The sequence below is a fragment of the Onychomys torridus genome, chromosome 2, assembly GCF_903995425.1.
Source record: "Onychomys torridus chromosome 2, mOncTor1.1, whole genome shotgun sequence".
NCBI lineage: Eukaryota > Metazoa > Chordata > Mammalia > Rodentia > Cricetidae > Onychomys > Onychomys torridus.
Window position 1 is genome coordinate 149,776,476 of NC_050444.1, and position 12,536 is coordinate 149,789,011.

Here is a 12,536-nt window from a genome sequence, read left to right on the forward strand (position 1 = left end):
TCTTGTATGTGTCTATATGTTTCTCTTTGTGTGCATGTGTGTGCACGTTGCCTGACTCTGCAAAAATGGATGAACTTCTATGTTCATGTTCTCATGTGAGGTGAACATAGTGTATATGCATCTGTGTGTGTGTGTGTGCATAAGTGTGTGCATGTGTGCACGTTCATCCATGTGTGTGCGTATGTGTGCACGAGTGAGTGTGTGTGTGTGTGTGTGTGTGTGTGTGTGTGTGTGTAATGGGCATGCATACAGCTGTCCCCCAGTCCTGACACTTTATTCCCCAGTGCCCAAAGTCCTGCAGGGCTGTCCTGAGAAGGTGCTTCATGGAGAGACAATGCCACTCTTTCATCTTTAGACTCCCCCAGAACTGCCAAAGGAGAACGAGAAGAAAGAGACAAAGCAAAGAAGAAAGAGGAAGGTCTTGGCTGCTCAGACTGGAAACCAGAAGCAGATCTTTCTCTGCCAAGGAAGAAAGGCGGGGGAGAGCCCAAAACCAGGTACTTCTTTCCTGGGCTGCCATGTCCTCCACCAGCAGCAGTTAAGAGAATTTCTGGAAGGCATCAGCCCCCAGAAGTGGATGTTAGTGTCTTTTCCAGTGCTCATCCTGGGGCCTTTGGCTCAATCTGAGTGGTTCACATGGCACTAGCTTCCCCTAGAAAGGCGAAGGGGTGGGGAACATGCCAGCCATGTAGCCCTGGCATTGTCCACCCTTGAGATACTCACAGGAGCCAGGCACAGTGGCACATGACAGTAAACACAGCACTCGGGAGCAGGAGATCATGAGTTTGTGGCCAACCTGGGCTACATAGCAAGATTACTTCCTCAAAAACAAACAAACAGCCAGGCGGTGGTGGCGCATGCCTTTAATCCCAGCACTCAGGAGGCAGAGCCAGGCAGATCTCTGTGAGTTCGAGGCCAGCCTGGGCTACCAAGTGAGTTCCAGGAAAGGCGCAAAGCTACACAGAGAAACCCTGTCTCGAAAAACCAAAAACAAACAAACAAAAACAAATGGGGTTCTCACAGGAGACTGCACAGATGAGGCAGGAGGATAGCTTCAGAGGAGTTGGAAGTCAGCCTGAGTGACATAGCGAGCCCCCATTCCAAAGAAAAACTTTCAAAAAGAACTACATCTTCGCCAGCTGGTGGTGGCGCACGCCTTTAATCCCAGCACTTGGGAGGCAGAGCCAGGCAGATCTCTGTGAGTTCGAGGCCAACCTGGGCTACAGAGCGAGTTCCAGGAAAGGTGCAAAGCTACACAGGGAAACCCTGTCTGGAAAAAAACAAACCAAACAAAACAAAACAAAACAAAAACAAAAAAGAACTGCATCTTCCAGGGTTGGGGATTTAGCTCAGTGGTAGAGCACTTGCCAAGCAAGCGCAAGGCCCTGGGTTCAATCCTCAGCTCCGGAGGAAAAAAAAAAGAACTACATCTTCTTCAGTCCCTGTAACCAGGAGTCCCTCAACTTCTTGGGTTTGGCCACCTGATGGTTAGTAGGTTGGTGGTAGATATTGTCACACTTCAGACACACACCTTCAGCATCATCTGTGCATGCCTCAGTGCACAGACTTAAAAAACAGTTGTGTGTGTGTGTGTGTGTGTGTGTGTGTGTGTGTGTGCTTGTAGGATAACTTGTCAATTCTATCCTTCTCCCATGTGGATTTTTGACACCAGACTCCAGTCATCAGGCTTGACATCTCCCCTTCCTCCCCTCTTTCCCTCCCCTCCCCTTTTCCATCCCTCATCTCTCTCCTCCCTGCCTCCCCTCTCCTTTTCCTGTCCCGTGTCACCTCTCTTCACAGGGCTGGGTGTGGAACCCAGGGCCTCCCCATGTTAGACAGGCACTCTACCACTGAAGTACAGCCCTGTCCTCACATACACTGCTCTTACATAACTTCATGGAGGGCTGTTGCATAATACGTATAATAAGGAAGTAAGTGACGCAGTGTACTAGGAAATGTGAGCTGTGAAATTAGGAGAATTAGGTAAAATGAAAGTGAAACTATAGTTTACAAACAAGAATTTTATAAAAACAGTGGAAGGAAACAGTGCATTAGAAATCAGAAGTGTGGCCAGGCAGTGGTGGCCCACGCCTTTAGTCCCAGCACTAGGGAGGCAGAGGCAGGCAGATCTCTGAGTTCGAGGCCAGCCTGGTCTCCAAAGTGAGTTCCAGGAAAGGTGCAAAGCTACACAGAGAAACCCTGTCTCGAAAAACCAAAAAAAGGAATCAGAAGTGTGTTTTGAAAAGTGAAGATAGTTTTTGTTTTTGTTTTGTTGGTTTTTGGTTTTTCCAGACAAGGTTTCTCTGTGTAGTTTTGGTACCTGACCTGGAACTTGCTCTGTAGACCAGGCTGGCCTCAAACTCACAGAGATCCATCTGCCTCTGCCTCCTGAGTGCTGGGATTAAAGGTGTGGGCCACCACCGCCTGGTGAACATTGTTTTTTTAGAAGACTTTGGACATAGTACACACAGATCTGTCCGCTGCTGTATTCACTCCGCTTTGTGATCCCACAGCATTCAGCTCTTCACCTCCCAAGCCTGGGTTCTTCTTCCCACCTCCTAAGTAGGCTGCAGGGGAGGCTGACGCCCATCTCAGTCTCTCCAGCCCCAGATACATCTAACAACCCCAGGAACTCAGCCTGCCTGGCAGCAGGAGAAGGGCCTGCTGAGAATTCTTAGGAGAGTAATCTGTTATTACAGCATAGCTTGAATGTAGTTTTTTGTTTTGTTTTGTTTTTTGAGACAGGGTTTCTCTGTGTAGTTTTGCACCTTTCCTGGAACTCACTCTGTAGCTCAGGCTGGCCTCGAACTCACAGAAATCCGCCTGGCTCTGCCTCCTGACTGCTGGGATTACAGGCTGCACCACCTCCGCCTGGTTGAATGTAGCATTTCTGCAGACATCTCTTTCCACCCTTGGACTGCTGTCAGGAGAGGGTGGGCACTTCTGGACGCACCTCCCTCTCCCTGGCCACTGTGGCCCAGGGAGGCTCCCTCATCCTCTGCTGTCAGACCTTGCTCCAGAGGTCCCTCTCCCGGGAGAGCAGTGCTGCTGGCACACCACACCACAGCATCATCTCCAGTTTTGTGTCTTCCAGGAGAGACTCTGTAGACTCCAGGTCGTCCACCACCTCCTCTCCCAAAAGGCCATCTATGGAAAGGTAAAGGAAGACCCTGACTTCTCCCTGGCTAAGGGCCTTATAAGTTGGGATGGGAGTCAGGGGGTGGAGCTCTGCTTAGCAAGGATTGTGGCAGGGGCTGGGAGCTCTGGTCAGCAGGGGAAGCCTGAAGCAGGAGAAAGGAGGAAACCCCATACACTATGTTACCTCCAAATCCCAGGACCCACAGGTATGACTGCTGACAAGTCACTGTCACCCCAATACTTAGTACCATCCCCAAGGTCAAGTTGAGCTCAGTAAAGACAGCCAGGGGTCTACAGAGAAATCCTGTCTTAAAAAACAAACAAACCCAAACCAGTATTTTGGAGACAGGAGGATTACTGTAAACTCAAGGCCACCCTAAGCTGTATAGTAAGAGGTAAGGAGCTGGTTATGCAGGTATTAGGGTCATATCTAGCCAAGGGCCCTAGGTGTGTGAAGGTAACCTGAGAGAGTCAAGGAACAGTGACAGAGTCTGCAGGAGCAGACTGGGGGAGGCAATGCATGGATGAGTCCAGTCCCACACGGGTCCTTTAGAAACTGGGGCCACTGGCTTGGGAATGGTACCACAGGAGTTATCAGGCTTTTGCTGGTGGCTGCATCAGAGTGGATTGTAGAATTAAAAAGAATTCGGGTCTTCTGAGCTGGGTGGGATGACAATGCACCTGAGAGGCAGAGGCAGGGGGATCATCAGTTTGAGGCCTAGATCTGGAAATGTTGGATTTGAGCTGTCTTAAGACATTTTGGCAGAGCAGTTGAATCAACGGAGTAAAGAAGCTTGGGCTGAACATAAAAATTGAGTCATTAGTATGTAGTTGACATGTTAGGTGACCTGAGTGAAGCCACCAAAGAGTTTGTGGGTGAAGGAATGAGTTCAAATTGGGGTCCAGAAGAAGGGAAGGTCAAAGGTCAGAGCAGCCAAAGAAACATTCCCGAGGGAGAGCCAGCCAGGCTGGCAAGTTGCCTAGTGGTGAAAAGAAAGAAATGGGGCAGATCTAGGAGCCCTACTGAATCCCCGGCTGGCCTGCCTGGACACTAAGGGTATATAGGAGAATACCTTTGGCTTATAGGAGAATGTGTTAGATGATGCACTATTTTGAAGCCTCATTTCAGTAACAGTAAGATTGCACTTGGAAAGAGTAGGGAACAAAAATGGGGTCATTTAGAGCTTTATGAAGCTTTACCAGGCCTGGGAGGTTGACCCAGATTCAGCATGGTAGGAAGTGGCAGCCCCAGTTGGCGAGTAGAGGCTCCTGAAGTGTGCCTGAGAGTCTGAGACTGTATCATCCTGCCTCTGAAGAAAAGAACTCTGCAATCAATTAGTAATGTCTGCAGAGGGCAAGGCCTAGGCCTCTGAAGAAAAGAACTCTGCAACCAATTAGTAATGTCTGCAGAGGGCAAGGCCTAGGAAACAAGCTCCAACATCATCCTGTTCTCCCCTGGTTCTCCCTAGGAGGCTCCATGGGGAATACTCTGTGGGTGAGAGTGGAGGTGGGGAGACACTGCTGGTATTTAACTGGAAGAGATGCTAAATGTCATGGGACATGAGGCTGGCTCTGGGGGAAGGATTTCTACCTCCAGAACCCTTCCCCAACTGCCTCCTGGCTCCTCCATAGGAGCAGTTTTCTTATTCTTCTGAAATCCAACCAAGCAGAATGTATCGTCTTTCTGGTAGCCATACCATTCCCTGTCGGTTAAGAATCAGGGATAGGCGATCAAAATGCAGATGCAGTTCTTAATCCATTTTATCTTCTATTTGGACTCTTGTACTTTCTACCTCTTTTTTGAGTTTTCTCTTTCCCTCCTCATCTCTGTTAGATTATTTAAGGCAGCTGTAGAGAGATGGAAGGCAGAGAGGAAGAGAGGTTTGGTCTGACCCTAGGTGGACCTTGTCATGGCCAGGGGGGATCTTTGTGACGAGTAGCCAAAATGCCTACATTAGAAGATGGAATGCCGCCCCTTACAGGGACAAGAATGACTTCCATAGTCTGCAAGGGAAGCTGGGAAATGTAGTCTTTCATCAGGAAACTGTGAATCTTGCTGCTGAAAGGCCAGCTTTCCCCAGGTCAGAAAAACTGGAGAGGAGATGTGGACTAAGTGAACTACTGGACAGACAGACAGACACATGGGGACTTTTTCTGAGGGCCAAAGCTTAAGTCTTCATTTGATGTTTCTTTCTGCTGCTTGTTCTACACTATTCTTTCTCTGTTCTGCTCTTCTTCCCTGATGTTTAACTTCTTCTTCCCAGATGTTCTTCTTCTGTATCTTTTCTGATGTTATCTCTCTGCATCTTTCCTTCTGCGTCTCTCATTTTAACCTTTTATACATCCCAAGACAAAAATTTCTATGCAAGAAAAGATTACCTCATAACCACAAGTTACGTTTTCCAAAAACAAATCACATGAAGATCAAGTCACATGTTTTCCTTAGAAGCCCACAAGTAGTTAAACATTTTTCTCTGTATTAATTTTCCCACCATAACATCTTTGCCTTGATGCAATGATTCTTTTCTTACTGATTCAGAAAGTTTTAAGCAAGCTAAGTATATTTTAGCTAGTCCCCTTTGTACTGGCAGCCGCTGGTTGTGGCTTCAGGGTAGCAGATTCCTGCCCTATAAAAAACTTTCAGGGGCTGGAGAGATGGCTCAGCGGTTAAGAGCACTGACTGCTCTTCTAGAGGTCCTGAGTTCAATTCCCAGTACCCGCATGGCAGTTCACAAGATCTGACATTCTCACACAGACATACATGCAGGCAAAACTTATATGCACATAAAAATAAGTAAATTAAAATAAATAAATAAATGAAAAAAGAAACTAGGTAAAATTATTTAAAAAAAAAAAAAAAAAAACCAGAACGTTCACCAAGTGGTCAGCTAACCATCTATTTTTCTTTACACACAATAGGTTCATTTAATTTCCTTTCACAAGTTTGTTTTTTCAAGGCACATACTGGGACCTGTGATTAATTTTAAGTTCTATGACCAAGAACTCAGGCCTGACCTTGGGTCTAGGGACATAATTGTTTTCTTTAATCATCCACCTGTTTTTCCACAGGCAGCGTTCACGGGTCTAGAATGCATGAAACTTCCTTGTTTTTAATTTTCATCTTCAGTAAATCTCGTATCTAACAACAGGAAGGTGACTGTTAGCCTATTTTTGCCTTTTCCCAATCATCTTCACTGTCTTAACCCCCTGTGTCTTTTAGGCTAACTCAGAAAGTTCAGTTATATCTTAGACCTAACTAATCATGGCTCTCACAAGAATCGTCTTCATTTTGATCTGCAAGTAAACTGCCCAGTGAGTTCATGGGGTTTCCCAAGAAACAGTCACACTGTACTAGATACAGTGGGACCCTTCACATAGTAGTCACACCATGCCAAATACAGCGGGAACACTGCAGGCAGCAGCAAGCAGCAGGAAGCACGGCAGAAGCCTGGGGCATTCTGGGAACAATCCTTCTGGGACTTTGCCTCTCCAGGATGGACCCGAGTAGCTTTGCTGTCCTCTGGACTATCCATGAGCTGGCTGCAGCTCCTCTGACATGGCCACCATCAGAATCCCTTCCTCCCTTCCCTTTCTCCTCTCCTTTTCCAACCTTCTCATCTCTGTTGAGGCTGACCTCAAACTCAAAATCCTCCTGCCTCAGCTTCCCACATGCTGGGATTACAGGTCTATGTTGTCATGGTTAGCTCTGTTTAATCTCATTCATTCATTCATTCATCTATTCATTTGTTCAGCAAGCCCAGCTGCTGAGCATGACTTTGCAAACCCACCGTCCCCTAGGCATCAAGGACATAGTCACACCCTGGGTGACTAGTGCAGAGTATAGCCTGCCTGAAGGGGCAACACTACCCAGCCCTAACACACCCAGTGTGTCTTTAAGGGCTTGTTGTTGTTTGTGAGACAGGGCCTCACTCTGTAACTGGGATTAAGGGTGTGTGCCACCAGGATCTCACTGTTTGAGGACCGTGGCTGACCTTAAACTCCTGGGCTCAAGCAGTCTTATTGCCTTAGCCTTCCAAGTAACTGAGTGTACAGACATGCTTGGCTGTCACCCTTCAGTTTTTTTCTCTCTGTGTGTGACCATGTGTTCTTTGTGTGTATGTGTGTGTGTGTGATTATGAGTGTGTACATGATGTGTGGGTGAGTGTCATGGGGTCAGAGGACAACTTTGTGGAGCTAGCTCTCGATTTCTTTCTTTTCTTTTCTTTTAAAGATTTATTTATTTATTATGTATACAGTGTTCTGCCTGCATCCCAGAAGAGGGCACCAAATCTCACTATAGATGGTTGTGAGCCACCATGTGGTTGCTGGGAATTGAACTCAGGACCTCTGGAAGAGCAGCCAGTGTTCTTAACCTCTGAGCCATCTCTCTAGCCCTGGTTCTCAATTTCTATTCTTATATAGATTCTGAGGATCAAATCCAGGGCACCAGGCTTATGTGGCCATCTCTGGCCCTGATCATCCAGTATTAAAATGATTTTTATGTGGTTGATTGGTTGTGTACGTGTGTATGGATATACACCGGGAGGTCAAAAGAAGGCTCGTAGGGGTTGCTTCTCTTCTTCCATTGTGTGGGTTCTGGGATGGAACTCAGGTTGTCAGGTTTGGCGGCAAACAATCGTCTCACCAACCCACAATCCTCCAGTTTATGTGTTGTTTTTGTTGTTGTTAAATTTGTGTGTATATGTGTCTTCTTGCATGAGTTTATAGGTGTGCACCATACATGTGCAGAAGGTCAAGGCCAGGAAAGGGCATTGGATCTGGACCTGGAGTTACAGGTAGCCATACGTGCAGATTTTTCGGGGACACAACAAGACACAGTACAGAGGTCACACACCAAAATGCTAGCTTGGATTCCTTGGACCCACAGCTCGGATTCAGTGAAGTGGCTGTCCCTTGCAGTGGGAACACAGGAAGACTGTCAAGGCATGCTTTACATAGGAAGGAGAATTTGAGCTGGGAGTTGGCCTGCTAACTCAGAGGACAATGTCAGGAGTGCCCTGGTAAAACAGTGCAAAAGTGTGACATAAGGAGTGAGAAGGTGTTCTGGGGACTATAGCTGTAAAACACACACACACACACACACACACACACACACACACACACACACACACACACGAAGGGCTCCGTTGTAACGGAGAAGAAAGTTGCATTCAGATCTGGACTTTGGCCAGGCAGCTTCCGCACACTTGCAGTAACTAAGTTGCCCTCAAGGTGGCAGGCAAGAGCAGCAAACAGGGCCCCCAGGTGCCTCTGCCAGGCTCTGGGCAGGATTTTCTGAGAGCTGGCTCTAGTGTTCAGACTGAGGGTGAGTCTGACAGGCCTGGGAGCAGAAGGAAGGTGAAGCACCTGAGCATAGTGGAGCACACCTTTAATCCTAACACTCTGGAGGAAGAGGCGGGTGGATCTCTGTGAGTTCGAGACCAAGCTGGTCTACAGAGTGAGTTCCAGGAGTCAGGGCTATACCGAGAAATCCTGCCTCGAAAACAAAACAAACAAATCAACAAAAAGGAAAGCACAGATAAAATGCATCTAACCCCTGAGTCTCACTAATGACGCCCTTTCTGGAGTTTGGCAGTTTCTAATGATAGGAACGTGACTGCCTAAAACAGCCCAGACACAAAATCTAGGCAGCCAGCTTGTAGCCAAGCTGGAAGGCACAGAGCCAGGGTCCTACCAGGAAGGCAGGGGAGATGCTCCACCTTGCATGGTAAGGAGACTTTGGAAAACTCTCGCTTCTAGACACAGTGAAATATGTTGGCGGAACTGGAGAGGCAGACAGCCCTGTCCCATGTGACTCAACCACTTGGAAGTTGGATGGATGACTTCAGACAACTCAGTTGCACTCTGTGAGACTTGCTCTATAGAGTGGAAGTAATTTTGACTCCCTAAGGTCATTGTGAGGATCAGATGGTGAGATGGAAGGTCTGGCATTGTTCCCAGCCCACCCCTATACTCTGCAAATGTGGAACAGTGATGTTTATGTGCAGTATGAGTAACCTGATACTTTTTTGCTGCAATTTTCTTTGGTCTTTTTAGTCATCACCACAAACCCATAAGATGGGTGCTGCTGTTATGCCTATTTTACATGTGAGAAAACATATCGAGGGGGTAAAAGAACCCACCCAAGGTCATAGAGCTACAAAATGGGTGCACCAGGCTTTAGAATTTAACTCTGGAGCCTAGATATGCAGTGCGTGTGTGAGTGAGTGTGTACAATGGCACACACATAGAAGACTTTGGGGAATTGGTTCTCTCTTTCCACCATATGAGTTGCAGGGCTTGAAATCAAGTCAACAGGCTTGGGGTAGCAGCTGTCTTTATCTGCTAGACCATCAAACCTGGGTTTTTGTTTTGTTTTGTGTTTGTTTGTTTGTTTGTTTGTTTTAAAGATTTATTTATTATGTATATAGTGTTCTGCCCACATCCAGAAGAGGGCGCCAGATCTCATTATAGATGGTTGTGAGCCATCATGCTGGGAATTGAACTTAGGACCTCTGGAAGAGCGAATCCTCCTGTAAACCCCCGGAGTAGAGCTACTGCCTTCCAAAAAGGATGTGCCTCTCTCAGGATGAGCTTCATCTGCACCCCCTGGTCCTTCATCCCTTTATGACCAACTATGCATTCAGCAGAGCTTATCGAGTACTTGCTGAGAGTGGAGTACTGTTAGAGGAGGGACTGAGCCGCATGGTCTCTGTGTGGATGTCATTTGAGGATGGAAGCAGACAATGTTTATAAACATGTGAGCCAGTTAATTATAGACGTGGGTAAGTGCTATGCAGTGAGAAAGCAGAGTAGAGACAGTCTGTCTTGCCTAAGGTGATGGGGAACATCTCCCTGAGGGTATGGCCTTTGGGCTGAGACCTGACTGACAGGTAGGATGGACTTTGTGTTTTTAACTCTGGGAAACGCCAGCTACTCAGTCAGTCCTACTTTCAGACAAAACTCTTTAGGAGTGAATTCCAGGGCAGTAAGGGAAACCTTAAGTAAGGGAGACAGAGAATCCCTGTCTCCAAACACCAAAATTAAAAAAAAAAAAAAAAAAGAAAGAAAGAAAGACAGACAGACAGACAGACCAGGAGATAGATAGCTCAGCAAACATACATGCGGTCTAAAGCACTCGTGAGAAACTGGACACGGTGGTACATGTGCATGCCTGTGTTCCCAGTCCTGGAGAGATAGAGACAGCTCCCTGGCTGGCCAGCCTAGCCTAAAAGTGGTGAGCAAGGTCCCAGCAGGAGAGTCTATCTCAGAAAATAAGGTGGGTAACTCCGGAGAACACCTGAGGTTGACTTCCGGCTTCCACACACATGGACACACACATTCACACAAACACCAAACACAAAAAATCGGCCAGCTAGGGCTGTAGTTACTAGCATGCTTGCCTAGCATACTCAAAGCCTGGGTTCAGTCCCTGGCACCTCATAAACCAGGCAGGGATAGACACCTATAACCTTAGCAGTTGGGAGTGGAGGCAGGAGGATCAGAAGTTCCTTGTTATCCTCAACTTCTTGGTAAGTTCGAGGCCAGCCTGGACTATGAGATCTTTATTTTTCTCATCTGGTCTCTGCAGTAAATGGGATCACTGTAGACAACACACTAGAGACAGTGAAAGTGTTGGCACACAGCCCTGAGCTGTGGTCTTGGTGAGTCTTCCCAGGTACAGCTCAGTGAAGGGATCTGCCAAGTTTGTTTCTTTGTTTGTAAATAGGGTGGTGAGGGTATCAGCCACCAGGGATTCCTATAAGGATGAAACTTGAAAATGTTCAAGAAGTGCCTGGCATGACTCTGGTCCTTGCTGAGCCAGGCCTCTTAGATGATGATAGAGAAGCATTACCCAGCAGACTGTTAGCTCCTGGAGAGAGGGAGGCAGTCCGCCTTGGCTGCTTGTTCTTAGCAGTTTCTGGAGAATAGGAACCTGATAAATGATGGATAGGTGGGTGGGTGGGAAGATGGATGGATAGATGGTATAAATGTATGCAGTGCCTGATAAATAAGGGATGGTGGTATAAACTTATGTTTATAACATAAATATATGAGTAAAAATATAAACATAAACATAACATAATATAAACAACCAGCATAGTACAGAAGAGCTGGGAGCTGGGAGCTGGACCATCGAGTATCTCTTGTTGTGTGTCAAGTAGAGCACAGTGGTTGGTGAGGAGCCTGGGTTTGAATGCTTGGGTTTGAGTTTCTACAGGCTCCCAGATGTGTAACCAGAGTCAGGCTCTTACGTTTTAACTCATTTTTTGTCTTGTTGTTTTTAGGCAGGGTCTTGCTGTGTAGCCATGGCTGGCCTGGAGCTTACTGTGTAGACCAGGCTACCCTTGAACTCACAGAGATTCACCTGCCTCCACCTCACAAGAGCTGATATTAAAAGGCATATGCCACTACACTGGGCCTCAAGCTCATCTTCATAACACATCTTCCTTCTTTCTTTTTTTTTTTTTTTTGTTTTTTTGTTTTTTTTGTTTGTTTTTTTTGTTTTTAAGACAGTTTCTCTGTGTAGCTTTGTGCCTTTCCTGGAACTCACTCTGTAGTCCAGGCTGGCCTCAAACTCACAGAGATCCTCCTGGCTCTGCCTCCGGAGTGCTGGGATTAAAGGCATGCGTCACTACCACCCGGCTATAACTCATCTACTTCTAAGGTGGCAGCTCTATGTGGGATAAGAATAGTATGGACCTCCTGGCATTGCTGTGAGGATTAAATGGGATGACGGTTGTCAAGAATCTAAAACAGCCTCTGTCTCAGAAGGGAATTATGGGAATTAGAGGAGAGCATCCATGGAAACATCTGGAATGGAGATAAGTGGTTTGTTTGCCTTATGTCAACATGCCCATTACCGATTGTCATCCTCAGATCTAACAGCAGCAGATCTAAAGTGGAAACTCCCAAGACCCCCAGCAGCCCCTCAACTCCCACATTTGCCCCCTCTGTCTGTCTCCTGGCCCCCTGCTATCTCACAGGGGACTCTGTCCGGGACAAGTGTGTGGAGATGCTGTCAGCAGCCCTGAAGGCAGAAGGTGAGGGCTTGGGCCGGGGGTGGGGGAGGAGAAGTGGAGGCCAGATGCCATTTATTTATTTATTTATTTATTTATTTATTTATTTATTTATTGGGACGGGTCTCCCATAGGGTTTAGAGATGCCGTTGTCAAGAGGCATCCCGGCCGGGCGGTGGTGGCGCACGCCTGTAATCCCAGCACTCGGGAGGCAGAGGCAGGTGGATCTCTGTGAGTTCGAGACCAGCCTGGTCTACAGAGCTAGTCCAGGACAGGCTCCAAAGCTACAGAAAAACCCTGTCTCGGGGGGGGGGGGGGGGAAAAAAAAAAAAAAAAAAGAGGCATACCTGGCAAAGTCACATGGGGCTGATGTCTATT

The 12,536-nt window shown here is 47.1% G+C and overlaps 1 protein-coding gene across 1 annotated transcript in view; it reads left to right on the forward strand.

Moving 5' to 3' along the window:
• The window catches only part of Tcea3 (transcription elongation factor A3), a 30,369-nt gene that overhangs the window by 8,489 nt on the left and 9,344 nt on the right, over nt 1–12,536 (forward strand). The window contains exons 4-6 of the mRNA XM_036179275.1: nt 356–497; nt 3,095–3,157; nt 12,019–12,182. Of these exons, the coding sequence (XP_036035168.1) occupies nt 356–497; nt 3,095–3,157; nt 12,019–12,182 (369 nt within the window). The remainder of the gene's footprint in view (nt 1–355; nt 498–3,094; nt 3,158–12,018; nt 12,183–12,536) is intronic.